This window comes from Manacus candei, unplaced genomic scaffold (assembly GCF_025592945.1).
Source record: "Manacus candei isolate 608988 ecotype Guabito, Panama unplaced genomic scaffold, ASM2559294v1 h1tg000056l, whole genome shotgun sequence".
Lineage (NCBI taxonomy): Eukaryota > Metazoa > Chordata > Aves > Passeriformes > Pipridae > Manacus > Manacus candei.
Window position 1 is genome coordinate 11,078,735 of NW_026138104.1, and position 18,119 is coordinate 11,096,853.

The following is an 18,119-nucleotide window of genomic DNA, read 5'->3' on the forward strand; positions in this document are numbered from 1 at the left end:
GACATTCCTGCAGTAACCAACAAAAGGAGGAATGAGGGGAAGAGGGAGAAAACCAGACTCAGCTCCAATACTAATGGGGGAAACAGAGTATCACTGGCACTGTAAATATTGCTTTATTCATAAATCTGCCTTCTCCCATTTTTCACCATGTCAACATTCCTGTGAAGGGCTCCCATCAGAGCCCAAAAGACACACACAGTGTAGAGGGGTCTTCCATGCCTGGATTTGGCCGGAGCGCAGCAGGTACCCTTCTGACAGTGCTCTCCTTGGGGAGAGGACTCCATGCTACAGCATGGAAGATTTTTGCCTCAGAGGTTAATCTTAAAAATGTGCCTTTGAAATGTCATAGGTATGGCCTAAAATAACACAAGACTTTAAACTATGTGGTTTTTGCCTCTGAGGATAGTCTTCAGGTGTTCAGCTGGGCTGTAAATCTTTTTTCTTTTCTTTTTTCTGATGTTTATACGCACTCACAGAAAGACACACGCAAACCATTAGGAATAGTATAACATAACATCTGTTAAGTATTTTTTAAACTCAATGTATGCAGCAGTTCTTATAGGGGTCTACAGGCAATACCAAGACAAGGATGGAAACAGCCTTTTATTCTAAATTTCATATGTACATGAAAAGCCATTTTACACAGTTTTGTAAATTCTGCGTAAAAGAGCTATTGTCATCTAATGTCACTGTGCTTACACTAATAAGAACTTTTAAACATGGAGTACATTATTAACAAAAAAACTGTTAACAAACAGGCATAAAAGACACATATGTGTGCTGATATTTCACATATATTCTAGAAACAAATTGGCGCAAAAATAAAATGTGCCAGTAAAAAAAAATAGGCTTTTTTTTTTTAATCACGCAATACATGATTTTTTTTCCTGCTTTCTCTCTTTCCTTTTTGTACACAATATGCTGAGATCCATTCTCAAGCCTTTTCACATCAGGATTTGCAGGCACTTCAGCAACCCAACTATACTTTTTACAATACATGAAGTTAAGACCAACAAACATAAAAACAGCTGCTGCAAAAGAAATTCTCATATCCCATATGCACATTCAAATATTACTCACTGCTAGAGCAATCTTTTTTGCTTTAGTTATTTTTGGATACTGACATGTTTTCAGGATGATGTGTAACAGTTTGTCTCCACTTATCTCTCATTCATATACTTAAAGGTTTGTTTTTAATGTAGCATCACAATGAAACAATACAATATATGGAAGCACAAAGAAAATTGTCCACAAAGCTTCATGAATTCTAAGAAGAAGAAATTCTTTTCTTTATAGTGTTTTGATCCAAAGAAAACCTTTGATTTCTTTGCTCTTGCTTTAAGGTACCTCCAAAATTTGCCCAAGGACAACTGTATATCAGATAACCATGGGATGATACCTTCCCTTGTTCTCTTCCTAAATACAAGTGTCATATGACCAAATTAATTTAGAAGAAAAGCAAAGCAGAACTCAGTTGTATGTTTGTTCAAAATTTCCCATCTTTAATAGAATAGTAAAATATACTTGTTTTGTTTGTGACTGTATAAATAATCTCTCTCTAGTTATTTCATTTGTAATGGACTGTGTATTAAGATTATAAGGCAATTGTAACAAGATGGTCAGGATAACTGAAAGCTAAATATTGTTTTCCTCATGAGTCAGGGTAAAGGCTTTTTTAATGAGCTCAGAGTGGGGAGAGAGAGAAAAAAAAAGAGTGCATATGTGCATAATAGGAGAAGGATAGTTTTTCAGCATATAGACACTTAAATATTGATCAACAAAGACTGGTAATGACTCCACCATAAAACATACCAGAACTCTGACTGCGATCCAGAGTAGTGCTAAGCCTTATCCACTCAAAAGCAATATGTAACCCTCTTCCTGAACCAAGAGAAATAAAAAAAGGACATGTCAATGTTTCCTTCAACCTCAAATTCATTCATTTTATGCCATAAAGCTTCATGTTGGTGTAATAAGTCACTGCAAAGTAAAAGACATTACAACAAATCCTAGCAAAAAGCCATTGACAACTATTGGACTGGGCTACAGGACTCAGAACGCAGGAGCACATTTCCGCTATGATTGTCAAATGGTGGAAGGTCCTTCCATGAATTCAACACTCAGGACAGAATGGCAAAGACATAAGGCCCACCAGCGCTTTGCCCATATTTTCAAAGGCACTGAAATAGACAACGGATATATTCCTTAGTACCATCAGTTTAAAAAGTTTTCAAAATATAAGTCTTTATATGAAAATGTTCCTTATTGCATGGAAAGTTGATCTTCATTTTCTTCACCTCAAGAATAAAATGGTCTTCCCTTTTCTGGTGTTTGCAATCTGTTCAGCCTCGCTACCTGAGATGGTGAAGGCGGTACATCTTGTCTGAAAGGACCTTTAGGAGGGGTATAATTAGGGTCCTGAATTTTCTTATATGAGTCATAGTTGCTAGGCCCTTCAGAAGAAGTTTTTTTTTTCAGTTGTTGTTCTTTCCGCCTCTGCTCTTGACGGAGCAGTTCTTGTGTTTCTAGCATCACCCTGGCATTAAAGCCATGTCCCCCCATATAGCCATTCCTCGATCCCTGGTAGCTGGAATATCTGGGATTTTCCTTCGCAGTCTGGAAACCTTCTCCAGGGGAATAACTCTGGTCCCAGGAGTCTTGAGATACAGAACTGGCATTTTTTCTGCTTTGCCTGAAACAAAAAATGAAAGAGACTTTTAAGAAAAATGTTCTGGTTCCCCTTTAACTGTTATTGACAACAATCACTGGAAAGAAGGGTGCTTCTGCAATGCCATCAATTTTCCCCCCATTATTGCATTCTCCAGAAATCACGTTCTCTCCTGCCCCAAAGAGACATCTTTTCTTAAGGAGAGCATTTTCTAGAGAGTTGAACTATATTTCTAGTTCTCTACAGGAGGAATATGCTGTGAAAATTCATCCAGTGCTACAATTACCCTCATGTTCTCAAGAAAAATGTGCTGCAATTCAGTTGCAGACTAGGAAAGACCATACATGTTGCTGTGCTTCCTAAGAAGCCAGATAACAGCCAGCACTTGTAAAGTCACTCATGAAAGATTTGAATCTAGACTTACACTTGATTAAAAATGCAATGGGCAGATCCTTAAAACACTTGTGCTCTAACACTGCACAAGTCAGAAGATAAAGCTCTTTGCTGATAGGTAGTTACACAGGTTCTTCCTCCCATTTCCAGAACTAAGGAATTTCATGCTATCAGGACTGTTTCCCAGTCTACTATAGTTTTCATAAAAGAAAAATCATAGATAACCATTTTTGTTCATTTTTTGGCTCCAGGGTGCAGATAAATAAGCCAAATACACATAGGAATTACCAATTCTTATCTCTTTTCACAATAAATCATCACATTATTTTGAAGACAGATTATGGTTTTGAAATAACTTTAATTTACTATCAAGCTGCTAGATGACTGTATGAATTTAAAATAAGACAGGTGATGATAAAGTAAAATAATTTTGAGCTGCAGTAAAAGAGATATCCACTATGAGATTAAAATTAGTGTATGAGAATCAAGCAATAAAACAAAATATACTGTGACATAAATCAATAAGAAAATCATTTAATTGTTTATATATGGTTTGGTTTTTCATGTCAACACATATGATGACGTGGCCTCAGCCAACGAATATGCAGTGGAGAGACAGGAGACCTGAAGAATTTTTCTACCATTAGTAAAAGTAAAAAGTTACCTAATGTTTTCACAATCTTCCTTCTACAAATATAATTTGGAATTACCATATCCACCTTATTTTATAACCAATTTTGAGATCTCTAGATGAAAAATGTTATGCAGGATGAATGTAAATTATTACAGAACAAATTACAATGTAAATTCTCACGCAAATTTTTATAGCTGTTATTGGTATTCTCATATCTAACACTGCCAAAGAAACGAGGTTTCTGAGTCATGTTTTATCATTCCCTGGAACAAGAGCACATTGAACAAACCTCTGTAGGCTACGAAACTGTCAGGTTTCTGATCTAGAGCAAGATAAATTGTAACTAGTAGAAAATTAACGTGGAGTTAAACCTTGCTTTTACAGTTTCACATGGGACAAGAGGATGACTAGTTGAACTGATTTAATTTACTGACTGTTTTTTGGTACTTGTTCAAAATGAGTTGGCTCACTTTCCCTGTCTTTCTGGGAAGATCCTTTAAAATTGACTCAAGAGTTTATTTGCCTTCAGTACTAAAGATTTGAATGTGCAAAGAGGAAAAAAAAGGAGGCTCCTAGAGACTATGCAAGATGAAAGGCAACCAAGCTCAAGAATGAAGCCAGCCACTTTAATCATTACAAAACCATGTTTGCAACATTAAGCTTGGGACCTAAATTTCAGAGTAATAGTAAAATTTCTTTAAAGATCAGTCACAGAGTTAGGAACAGTTTGTAAAGCTGGAGAACTGGATGCCCCAGCTTTTTATAGGAGTATTGTGGTATTTACAGTGCTGAACTTTAGCCTGAGGTCCTGTAATTCTGTCTGCTCTCAGCACAGCTGAAATACCATTAAATTATCATTAATTACTCAGTAACATGCATTGCTAGCTTGCCAGTCACTTCTCATGTTGAAGACGACATTGAGTAAAGTTCTCAGAAACTCTTTTCAAAACAAGCATTTCTATGATCTATTTTCCATATTTCTTGTAGATTTTTCTCCTTAGAGTTATTAATTTCTGTCACTGGAGCTTCATTGCAATTGACTTCCAACTTTTAAATGCTACCAATGATTGAGAACAGGGAAAGTGAGTTTTAAAAATCACCATTTTAAAACTGAAGATAAACCTCCCAACTTAAAACTGGAACTAGTGTCTGTATCCTTTCACTCCACCAGTGCATTGCTGGGGCTTGCAGAACTGAAAGAGTTTCTCAGGAGAAACAATATGGCATTAATAGGAGTGGTCACTTCAGAAGGAAGGCAGAGATCAGAAGAAATGAGAAACTAACCATCTCAGAAAACACAGTAATTTTGCATTTCCCTTTCCCACCTTCCAAACTTAACAGAAAAATTCTACACTGAAAGGTGTTAAAGCATTTAAAAATCTGAAACTGTTTTATTTTCAAAGATGTTGGCAAGATAGAATGATTAGATAACTTTGCTATGAGGTTTGTATTTATTTCCAAAAAAAAGGAGTTATAATGTATCTGGTAAAACACATCTTGTCACAACAAATTTTTTTCCACACTATTTCCACAGAGCCACAAAAATAATACAACCTTGTTGGAAAGCAATTTGACACCAACCTCCAGTGTAAATTATTCTCCATTCAACCATTGCTGCTGATACTTCAAAATGCAAAGACTATTTGCATAATGCTCAACTATAGAGTTAATTTGAAATACAAGTTGACTAAACTTCTATTAATTCTTAAAATTAAATATCGAGTAAAAGACATTTTGCCCAAACAACTAATTAAAAAAAATATTAAGTTTTTTTAAAAATATAGGTTTATTCAGACAAAAAATGTATTAATTTTCAGCATTCCATTGCTAATGACCTGCTAACTCAAAGGAAATGTATATACTGTAAACCTGAAGGCCCCTGAATTTTTGGATAATTTTCTCAGTTCCATATTCTTTTGTTGGAGGACTCAAAAGTTTTTTTCCTTTTACTTTTCCCTTTGCGTTAGTATCACAAAAATAGAATTTCTGCCCAGCAAGGACTTAGGCAACAGAAAAAGAAATCATTTGACATGTCAAAAGGGGACAACTCATGTCATGCTCAGGAGACTTCTGTAATAGCAGAAAATTAAACTGGATGGTGTCCCACAAAGAATAGTTTTGTTCTAATGTCTCAATTCTATTGGGTGCTGAGTGCCATCAGATCCCCCTGAAATCAGCTCTGAAGCAATTCTCCTAAAATAAACAGCTACCACATGCTCTCACTTAAGAAATTTTATGCCTCTTCCACAGTGAATACATTCCACCTTATATCAATGCTAAACAAAAGTGTCTGCACTAAGTACGACATTTTCCTTCACAAATGAAATTAGCTCCAGGCTCATGTGCACAGAATAGCTCGAGACAGTTGCCATACCTGGGTAATGAGCTGTACTGCCGCTGAGCTTGTTGGAAACTCTCTCTTTCTTCCTGCCGCTGCCGCTGCATTTGAACCTCCACTGACACGGAGTGCCTGCCACTCTGTGAGTACGTCTTGGTGCTTGGCTACAAAACAAAAATGAAAATGTCTTAAACAAAGCAGAAAAACACCCATGAAAGAGTCATCATTTAAGTTGTTGTTGTACAAATACAGTTATACCTGTTTCAACACGCAATTCGAGCAGCTATTTCACAATAATTAGGTTAAATTCTGACCTGTAACAGTGGCCTGTGCTACACATTTTTTTTCTGACCTACCATTTCTGAGATGTATCAGAAAAACATTGGTCCAGAATGGGTTATGCTTTTATAGTAACACTGTAATTTAAATTAAGTCAGCGGAACGGATCTTCAGACTCTGCAAATTACCCTAGCCACTGTAATGCCAAGTTTAACACCCCACTGAGAATCTGAGGGGAGGAGGTAGTACAGAAGCTCTTTTGAACCTCATCAATACACTCAAGTGATGCTCTCATTTAGTGGAAACACTCTAATTTGCTGTTGGCCCACACATGCACTGCTTGCTTTTCTGAGATGGGAGAAACATTTTCTGATTCGATATTATCAAGTAGATACATTCAGCAAGTCTCTTGTGGACAATCGGGACTTCTGTGTATCTGAGCAGGATCTTAATGAAGCGACAATTTGAAACTTTGAGGCCAATATTAAGAGCAAGTGAAAATGGAGGGACTTTCTGAGAATACAGAGCATTACTGGTCAAGATCTGTCAGAATGGTTGGATTCGAACTTTGGAATATGAAAAAGTTAACTTTCATTGAGATGTCACTTTTTGCTTTACATTACTATTTTCTTCAGACTTTGTAATTTCAAGTTGCAAAACAGTGTGTCACAAAAATCAAAGAATGCTATGGCTTTTTCTTGTTTTACTAGTAAGGTTTCACCTCCAAAGAAACAAAGTATTATTTTTATGTCCTTAAAATTACTAGTTCTGTTCAAATCATATAAGTTTAATCATGGGGAGGTTAGGGAGCATAACCACTTGTCTGAGCCTGGGACTGAAACAACTTGTCTCAGACTTGCTTTTGTTAAACCACTTCTTGCCTCTTTATCTGTGCTTTTCCTCAAAACAAACATCCCTTGTTTTTTACCATTAGAATTTCTTCAGAGAAAGAGATCATAATGGCTTACAAATATCTGCAAGATAAAAGGCTTTTCAAAAGCTTTGTACATTGAAGACAAGTTTTAGAAACTGGAAAGTTGTAATTTGTGAAAGAAACGTCTCCTTTGTCTTGCTATATAGGCAAGTACCTGCAGGTAACCAGAAACACAACAAATTTGAGACAGGTGTACAACTTTTAGAAACTTTGTTTTCAATGACAATACACTTCAGACAGAGCATCAGTCTCAGTTTAGAATTTAACATATACAATCTTCCCCTTATGGGAAGATTACTGGACAAAAGAATCAGAACACAAAAGCATAGACTTATTTAAGAAAATCCTTAATGTAACATTGATGTCTATTTCAGAATAGGTTTACTCTGCAAAAAACCTCAGTAAAACAGCATTTCTAAGGAAAAAATGCTTTAGGGATGGTAAGATGAAGCAACAAATTGAGAAAACAGAATCACATGTTAGCCTTGTGGGAAATTTTCTTAGAGATGAATAAGCTGTACATATGTATGTCCAAACCAACAACCCCCACAGAGATTTCCTACTATATTAAGTAAGGGCAACACACATACAGAGCAGCATTTCAGTTATTGCATATGTCAACATTTCTAACTTTCTTGACTTTATTGAGAGTCTTCTGACATTTGGTATTTTATTGAAGGGCTCAGCTTATGGAAGAGAGTGATTATCTGAAAATCACAAGGTTTATTTGTGAATTCTCTCCTGTGTGGTTATAAGTAGCTTGCAGAGAACCAGAGGGAAACTCAGAAGTTCCCATATCAACTTCCCCATAAAGAATAAAAACATTTAAACTAAGATTTTAGAGCCAACCTCCTCATTTCATGGGTTTCACTTCAACAGCATTAGAAAGCTTGCAGTTACATTACGTCATATGTGAGAAAGTAGTTATCACAGGAAAGACATGAAATCAGAATTGCTTCTCTTTTTTGGAAAAGCTTCACTTGTTTTAGTTCACTATAAATATAATAGATTAAGGAATTTTACAGTACAGACAATGGTTAAATTACCAAACAGGTGGAGATAGGATTGAGCTGCTGCTCAATTTAGGTTTGTACAAGACAATAAAATGTATCTTTTCTAGAAAGCATGAATGCATGTACACACACACACATGTCCAGAGAGATGAAGTTACCATGAAAGCCTTTACTAAAGTGACAGAGGCTTTGAAAGTCCTAATGGACTATGAATGTACTAAGATCAAACTGTGCCTTCAGAGATACTTCTTTTTAATGCACAGAGGAACCAATGAGTTAAATGGAGGCAGGGGCTATCACTCCTCTCTGCCTGCTGTAGTGCCTGCCCAGAATGATGTGATCTGAGGAGTCACGTCTGGATTCTCTGCAGTTCAGAAGGAATTTCATCTAATGGACAGCATTTGTAATTTGATGGGTCTAAAGGCAAACATCTCAAATCCATTATCCGATTTTCTGAAGGTATGAGTACTAAGAGGATTTGCAATACTCTAAAAAATCTGGAAAGGATACTTATTTAATCTGAATATTGTTCACAACTACAATAAGCTGTTCATACAATCGAATCTACTATCTCATTTCAAGCATCCAAAAATATGGCAATGAGACATAAAAATACTCCCTTTGCATGTAATCACAAATCACATAACATAACATATATACACACAGACAGGTACATCCAAATATCTTATTAATAAAAAGGTTTTTCTTTCAATTCTTTTCATTCAAAACACCAGTGATACCATAGTAAATGCCTATATGGTTATGATGATATAAAGACTTTACATATTCCATTTTGGACCCTTAACTTATTCAGAAAAATGCAAATCTCCATACAGTGATTTAACTTTTCAATATGCTGTTGATTAAATTATCTAAGGCAAAAATATTTATATAATAAGTAACCTTAGTTTTCAAAAACTAATTGGTAATTTTGTCTCAATCTCCAAAGTATACTTTTATACATATATATTTACATAAAATATATTCATAGATACATATCTGTATACATGCCTACCCCATTTATGTCAGCATAAAATGGAGATAATTAAAAAAAAAAGATGCACTATTTTCAAATCTTTCAACAGCAACAAAAAAACCATGTATATAACACAGTAATTTTAACACTGATATCAACACTAGGCTAAGTACAATTATAACAACCTGAAACCATCCAACAAACCTGGCAACAGCTCAGTCCTCACAGAACAGATTGATAAGAACTCTGGCCTTGCTTGCAATGAGACGTATGACAAGCACTGACCTTTTCAAATAGGATGTGGTCAAGGCCACAATAACAACCAAGGCTGCATTATACAAACAAATGTATGTTCATGTCTTCCGCAACACATTTAAGTGGCAATGATAGCTCTTGCATTCAGCATTGTTAAACAATATTCAGCATGTAAAATTGTGCTTTAAAATAGATGAAATTACACAGCTCTCTTCTAAAAGAGGCATTAATTTAAAACCAGGGCTGCAAAGTTAAAAGTTTCTACTTTCTCACTTCATACAAACAACATTTTTTCATGTCACAGAGAATGTACACCCATGGCTCATGTTGCACTGACCACTATCAGCAGTCCAGGGTAGCATCTTTAGGGACAAAGGTCCCTCCTTTCTTTCCTACCTATACCAAGGGATGCCCACACAGTTTCTTTCCCCACAGAGTGGCATTTCTGCCCACAGAGGTAGTTCTGCATGGTGGCAGCATGGATCCTGCAGGACTGGCAGAGATCAAAGCTGCCACAGAATTACGGAGAGGAGATAATGGGGGTGATCCAGAGCACTGGGTTTTCAGGGAGATCCAACCAGTTCAGGTCAACCAGGTGATAGGAAATCCAAAAGTTGAGGAGATAAACTTATCTGACAGCCTTCAGACACAGGTACAAGCCGGGAGAAACACTTATTCCAACTCATAGAACTCTTTTGTGTTGACAAAGAAATAGTTAATAGGGAGATTAGTAAGGATCAAATCTCTTAGTATTTTTCCACTTGTTAAAAAAAGACTGTTATTTAATATTAAAATAAACTAACTAATTGTTTTTTCGGGATTAAGCACTGTGTTTAACCAGTTTAACCAGAGGTTAAACCAGAGGTTTCAGGTTCACCTAGGAAGCTGGCAGACAGAAGGCCCTCCAAAAGTCCATGGTTCTTATAGTTCAGCGCTAATTAGAAATAGATAAGATTAAATGACCTTGCCTGCTTTATGTGTAAATGTACTTGGCACAGATGACAGACAATCCAGTAACCATGCATATCAAAATTCAGAGCGATAAAAAACATCCAGTGTTTCTGGGAGATGTCCTTGAAAACTATTTTTACTTCGATTTTTGTTTATGTTGCTATGGTGAACAGAACATATAGCAATATGTCTTTTAAAAGTTGCCAGCAGGTGTGCGTATTAATTCAAACACCACATAATAAGAAAATCCCATCCCTTTCTGTGCCTTTCCATGGTGTCTATGTAGGAAGCTGAGCAGTGTGGTATGGGACAAAGATTTCTGTTCTGTGTATAGGAGCAGCAGAAAGAAAATCTTCAGAACAGTAGAAACAAACCACTAAGCCCTGAAATTCTGCCAGAGATATTACACGCATTGTACACCTGTGAGCTATAAATATGTTTGTTTACTAACCAAAATGCCTTAATTTCTTTTTAAAATCTTCTATCTTCATTTTTTTTATTTCAAATAAATTACAAGATTGAAGCTAGTGGGAAAAAATGTTAAAATATAAAACTTTAGAGTCTCAATCTTAAAAAAAAAAAAAGCTATTATTTTATGAAATCCTTTGCAGGTTTGAAACAGAATGGATATTATCTACACAGTTGAAGAGGAACTACCTGTGGAGAGGTTGCCCTGCATAACTTTGGTGTCCTCTCCGAAACAAACTGGGGTAGGAGAAACTGCAATTTAGCTCCTAAGGTATTTGTGAACTGCAATGCTCCATCAGATATTGCCTAGTATTTTGCATAAAATATCCTAAAAGAGACTCTTGAAATGCACTAGTAATAGAAAGAATTAATATACTATTTCTCTTTCTCATTAATGTGTTGAGTAATTCTACATAACTTACAGCCTGATCTAAACTTTACAGTGTTTGTATTTCAAGTATCCTGTTATTAATTTTTTCCAGGTAATATTAATATGCACTTGAAGTTACAGCAATAAAAATCGAGTTTGTTTTTCTTAAAGAATTTTAGGTTATTAGAATTCATTATTGCTTTGAGTAGGTCAAGGACTTGAATATAGGAATAAGATACAAGTATCATAAACAGATAAAAAAGAATTGTTTTTTCCCCGTAAGTCTCTTGGAGACACGATCTATACACCAATAAACAGCTGAAAAAAACCAAGCACAGTCCCTGAATTTTCCGAGCCTTTATTTATCAGGCCATGCATAAGTATATTATTAGGACTCTTAGAGTCTTTCCTTCATGAAAATCATGCAATTATTTGCCTTTCCCAAATTTGTGCATATGATTAAAGCTATACTCAGATGAGTCAGGTATCATATTTATTTTGACCCAGTTAGCTGTTATCTTTAGAAAATAAAACATCTTTTTATTTGACTCCTAAATATTTAGAGTTTGCTCAGCTGCTCTCTCAATGTCAATTTTTTCCTATCATTCAAATAGATCCAGGATGACTGGAGATGAATGTATTTGTGAATGGAATTTGCCACTTTCCATTTTCAGCACCAATTACTTTATCAAATTTGAAGACATAAACCACTAACTTTTGTCTCTCCTGCATCTTTGTGGGTTTTTTTGATCATTTGTGCTTCAATGAGCAGGACAGGCAAGCAGCTGTAGTAGTTTCCATGGATTTAAAATGCTCTTTTTAAAAATTGTATTGTTCACTCCTATAACATTTAGGGCTATAGTGCAGTGGTTCTATTACTGAAGGTGTGTGTGGGGAGGGTCTGTTAATCAAGATGTGACTATGCAAAAATACAAGATATAGAACAAATTACGACAAAAATCCCCCAAAGCCTGGGACTGGTATAAGGAAGGACAAACCTCAGCAGACCTAACACAACCCAGAAAAGCCCAGAAACCAGAGGCTTAACTTTGGTACTGAACAGAAAAATCAGCCCCAAAAGAATCCTGCGTTGGAATAAAAATGTCATAGCAACAGCAAGGGCCTTAAATATTAGTACATATAACTGTAATCCCATGCAATTCTACATGCCCAGATACATGTCTGCAAACTCCGACTGGAATTAACACCAGCAGGATTAAAATGGATTAATCATATTTTATTTTATTTTTATTTTTTTTTCCATGCAGCATCAGGCCTATAGTATTGCCCTTGAAAGCCTCTTGTATGTTAGTTTTTGAAACACACACACACACACATGAGCACGCACACACAAAAAAAAGCGAAGCCATGTAAGAGCAAAAACCCTTTACAAAGCCTGAGAAAGTTATCTTAAAATAAACAAATGCAAAAATCTTTTCCATAAAGCTTTGAATCAAAACTGTAGAACCACTGGATTTCAGAGACGGCTCAGTATTGCAACATTTAGGCAGTTATTTAAACCCTAACAGCGTGTCATTCAAATGGCCTTGAGCAGAAATGTTACGCTGTTTAATAGACGGTGTCATCTCATTCCAGTGCTATCACTTTTTGTGTCTGTTAAGCTGCCTGATGCAGTGTGAACACTCACAGGCAGTCAAGTATTTTGTTTACTGGCAGGGCAAACACAGCCAGGCAAAAAGTCTGGCTGTGCTGCTCATCTACGGAGAAATGACCTTCACCTGACGGGCACACGCAGGAAGGGAAGGGGCCAGGCACCAGTGTCGCTGCCACAGAGCCAGTGTGATGTAGTGCTCCATGGTACAGAGATCTGCCTTCAACCCACGGAGGAGACTGAAGGTATCTGTCACAGGTAACTGTACTCTGTGTCACAGGTCATTAATAGTCTGGGATGGCTTGGAGTTGGAGAGGTTCACAGGATCATTTTGATAATATATTAGTGGGTTTCTGAGGTACTGAGCTCCTCTGAATATCCTCAGAGCTGCCAGATTTCCATCAGCATCCATTACTTACACTGCAAACTTCATGTTCATTTATATTTCCTTAAAGTAACCAACAGTCCCACATCACATCAGCACTTTGTTCCCTATCCTCATCTCTCCCATCATCTTGCTAATGAGAAATACAAACCACTTATCACCTTATCACTCACACTTTTTAGAGAGTGGGTTTTTCCTGTCTGTCCAAACCAGGTCAGAGTTGGCTGCTGTCATGCGGCTCTGAGGTTTCTCTGGATGTAAAGTTCTTTAGTTTATGTAGGCTGCACAACCCATTTCCCTCAGGTGAAAATACACTTTTCAACAATGGTCTACATACAGGTGCACTTTGCACTGCTGTGGTTTGGAACCAACAGCTTACAGATGGATTGAAAAGACAGCAATGTATGTATTTAAGTATTTTCCTGCATACATACTATAAACCACTTTTGCATTTTTTTGTATCATTGGTATTTAATAATACATCTGGATCTATTTTGTGAGTGTGTCTTAAGAAAGTCCATCATTTTAGATTAATATGTTAAAGTAGTACACACTCCTTAAGAGAGAAGGTTATGGCTCTTTAACACTGAAATGGCTATGAAGTGCTGAAATGGATGACATCATTGCTTTATCCTTTCCAGGCATTGTGATCTTGAAAGGCTGGAGTACATGATGGAAAAATAAAATTATAATTCAAAAAGACTCTGGGCCAATTTTTTTTAAAGTACTTATCTAAAATAAAACATTTGGTCACCTATGTATTTAAAAACAGAGCAGCTCCTACAAAAGCAACAATAAGCTCCAGAATTAATATTAATACATTAAACTGAATTAGTCACTTTGAGCTCATTTGCATGATCTGTAGAAGGGGAGTAAACAGAGAAATCCCATTTGTTTGAGTAAGAGAAAAAAGAAAGGTCAGTGTTCTGACCCACAATTTAGGAAATTATTCCATTCCTAAGGTAATCAGTCTGTCATCCAAATAATTCCCTTTGCTCACTACAAGAAATGATAATAAAAGCCAACTTGACTGTCTAAAGTTGCTATGGCATTCAGATATACAACAATTTGGCCCATGACCTTCAGTAGGTAAGTTCCCAAGACTTCAAGAGTGCAAGTTTTTCTCATACACAGTTTTCCCAAGAATGTTGCTCAAATCTCTCATTTAGAGAGTGAAGAGTAGTTGATATGCATAGTGGAAAGTATCTCTACTACAGCCCAAATTTACCCCCAAACTGGTAAACTATCACTGTAGTGGACTATCACAATATCTTCCCCACATTAAATAGAAAACCTCTGGTCATAAAGAAAATGTTTATATTAATTTTTCAGACAAAGTTAGAGATTTTCTAAAATGGGGAAAGAGAAGCCCATATCCTGATACTGTATGTTAAGCAATATTAAGTCATTTAGGGACACATTTACCTTTGTTCCTCTCCATGCTGCATGTCAAAAATATCACAGGTTCAAGTTGGTGAGTTTAAGATGGTCAAGGACACAAAGAGCCAACAAAAACAAAAAAACATCTTCCACATCCACCACAACAGGCAAACAAAGATGACATATGCATTAGGATGTTACCTAGGTATGTTGCCTAGGTTGTTCTCAGTGACTTCATACACAGAGATGGCTCTTCAGTTAAGTGTCTTCCCACCTCGTTCTTGTGTGCATCTCAATGCTAAGTAATAATAACCCATCACCTACACCCACTTTGGAGGAAGCTGTGAGAGTTACCACTGTTGTCATCGTACAGTTCCCACTTTTTTGGGAACACAAGCAAGTTGTTCACTGTCTTTATCATAGAATTTTCAACAAAATTAGAGTATTTGTCACATGTTTAAAAGATCCTAATTTAGGACATGCAATTTATTAAAAGGCAACGCTGATTCATTCAATTATGTTAAACAAGATAAGCACGTGAATTTACATAATTGTATCACGTTGCTAGATCAGATTGAACAGGATTTAAATGATCAATTAGGATGTATATCTCGATACAGAACTGTCTCGGCTAATGTAAGTGGCAAAGGGCTACTATTGTAAAGTGTGCATATCCCTCCTTTTTTACTGTGAAAAGACATAGCTCTGCCTTTTATGAAAATAATCATGCTGATATTGTTTCAGAGAAAATACCATTTACAAGGTTACACGTTCTCTCTAAATTATTTATTGTTTGTATGCATTTTATTCTGATTTTCCTTGAAAATTCCAGATTAATTGATATCGCCTTTGAGGCAAAAAAATTCAAGTAATAACTCACAGAGTCAAGGGTCTAAACACACAGCAAAGAATGCTATCTGCATACATGACAGATGGCTGAAGAAGTTTAGAAATGAAATAAACATCAGTGAACTGAAAACAGGGATAACAGCAAGGGCAGAAGTGTGGAGACAGAGGACCCTGTCTTCCTCTCTGTCTGCTCCCAACCGGCTCAGAAACAGCACCAGTCAGCCAACCTTCCCAGATTTGACAGGCTCCACACTTACCCACGGCTGCTCAAAACTGTAAGTACGTCTCCTGTCCTCTACATCCTCGTCTTGCTTTGCTTGCTGAAACTCTTGTCTCAGGCGCTGTATCCGGTCGTGGTTGTTAGGAGTCGACCTGTTGCTAAAAGAAAGAGGATGGAAATGATCAATACACTTGAGAAGTGCCACCTGTGACTGAGACTTCTTAACATGGGACTGCTACTACAGCGCAGGACTACAGACTCAGAGATAATTTACAAGCATTTAGTACAAATATATTTAGTTTTTAAAAGATTATTAATGTTGTTTGACTTATAAAGAAACTTCTGATGTTGTAAGGATAAGACAAATGAGGATATTTCTAAAAATCATCCAAAGTTGTTGGTGTCTCTTTAGTATATATCAGTCTTAGAAATGAAGAGGAATAGATGCACTAGTGTCAGATGTAACATAAAGGGAAATTAAAAGTCCTAGTGATCTCTGTTACTGAGTAAACATGAAAGATACTTTCCCCTAATCAATAAACTGTAGGTAGTACTGTCAGATCTTTATTCACATCAAATTAATTACAATGTCTGAAGGCTCTACCTATATAAAATTTGGTTATTTTCCCCAATCAATAAGAGCCTGTCATCCCTTAGTTCTGTTTTTAACAAGTCTTTTAAATTGATCAGTCTGAAACCATTAAAAGGCTCGGGGGCCAGTAGCAAGCAATCCCTTTGACAGTGCCCTAGGCAGGAATGCATCCAGGCAGCAAAGGAGTGCTGGCCTCAGCCCCACAGATCTTGGCTGAGGAGGGCTCAGACCCTGAGGTACCACTACAAACCAGCACACCCAGAACCTTGAACCCTTGAAAACCATCAATTTTTCACAGTGTCTGGTAATCCACTCTTCACAGCCCAGGTGTATGTGAAATCACAATGAAAAATGCACAGGAATGGCTTATTTCAGGGAGCAGGGGGGAAATGGATATTTATTAATTGCGTTGATGTTTCTCCAGCTGTGCAGCTCCCACCTGACCTCTACAACCCCACTGTATTTCAAACACGTTAATGTGGGAATCATAGGAAGCCTGACAAACAAATAGGTTATATCAAGACTAACCAGAAGCATTTTAATCTTTTATTATGGACTCCTTGTGCCCTGCATTTCATTGTTTGTTTCAAAAGAGCTGATGAAGAATGGACAGCTATTACTTTGTTTCAAAAGAGGAGTCTGCAGAGAGACAATGGAAAGCAATTCCATAGATTTCTGTTCTTGGACACAGGGTACAATAAAACAGAGTGAATTTATATCCCGTGTCTTCTCTCGTATAAAAAGAGACACTTCTAGACTCCTTTTGTGGCTGTTTTCGGTGTCTTGTGGGACTGGTAGGTGCAGGGGATTGGAGGTTGTAGATGTTTGAGATGTTACCTCCCACTCTTTTCAGTGCCATTAAATAGAGTTTATCAGTGCTTGGTTGGCCAGACAGAAAAACTAGTATGGCTCTAGCAAAGGCTAAGTTTTAAAAGGTTTGGGTTGATTATTTTTTTTTGTTGACACAAAAGGCAAAGAAAAGGAAGGAATTTAGAGAAGTGTTTTCTTTCTTGCTTCCCCCCCCCCAAATGAGAGCTTTAAGAAATGCTTTATTTGTAGAGTAAGTCAACTTCTATGTGCAAATTACCCTTTTGAAAAGTACAATTAAAAGAAAGCTTTATTTAGAACAGGTGGAAATGAAACACTGGTAGTTTCAAAATTTCCACATCGTTGTACATGTGTTGCTAATTTTATTTCCTTAATTCAATTTAATTTTGTGAAAGCGCTTATCTCCATTTACAGTTTTATATTATGTAAATTTATTCCTTATTGTCAAATTCTGCCCAGCTTCAGTATGCAGCCCCTTGGTTTTTTTTCCCCATGCATTGCTATACACTGCACATTGTAAATGGATTCATCAAAATCCAGTGCATGACGTACAAACGACTTTTAAACGGTCTGTTGGTTTTTAAAACGGGCATTGTTAACCCAACAAACAAGTAGTCCAATGCTTTCTACACAGATAAGTGTTTTCTGCACAATAAATTGCACTTAAATGTAGCAAAATACAGTAAGTATTAGTATTTCAGGTATAATAATATATGTTCCGAAGAGAAATGCTGTTGAATTTCAGTGCAAAAATTACTAGAAAAGCAACGTAGATGGACACCTTGACGTAGTCAAGATAATGGGTAAATAATCCGCCTTTCATAATCAACATTGTTTCGAACTCTAAGGGATTACAATTCAAAAGTGGCACTGAAGCAGCTATGCAATGGCAAACAGAAGGTAAACCCCCAAAGTACTGCACTAAATCCTGTGCATTATACAGAACAGACATACTGTACTAGCCCCAAAATGGG

The 18,119-nt window shown here is 36.6% G+C and overlaps 1 protein-coding gene across 12 annotated transcripts in view; it reads right to left on the reverse strand.

Moving 5' to 3' along the window:
• Positions 1 to 584: 584 nt before the first annotated feature.
• Positions 585 to 18,119, reverse strand: part of PARD3 (par-3 family cell polarity regulator) — a 451,505-nt gene continuing 433,970 nt past the window's right edge. For all 12 annotated transcript variants that reach the window (XM_051802292.1, XM_051802291.1, XM_051802289.1 and 9 more), the window contains 3 exons: positions 15,763 to 15,883; positions 6,070 to 6,197; positions 585 to 2,692 (listed from right to left, as the gene is read on the reverse strand). In XM_051802292.1, coding sequence (XP_051658252.1) covers positions 2,299 to 2,692; positions 6,070 to 6,197; positions 15,763 to 15,883 — 643 coding nt within the window. In that variant the 3' untranslated portion in view covers positions 585 to 2,298. The remainder of the gene's footprint in view (positions 2,693 to 6,069; positions 6,198 to 15,762; positions 15,884 to 18,119) is intronic.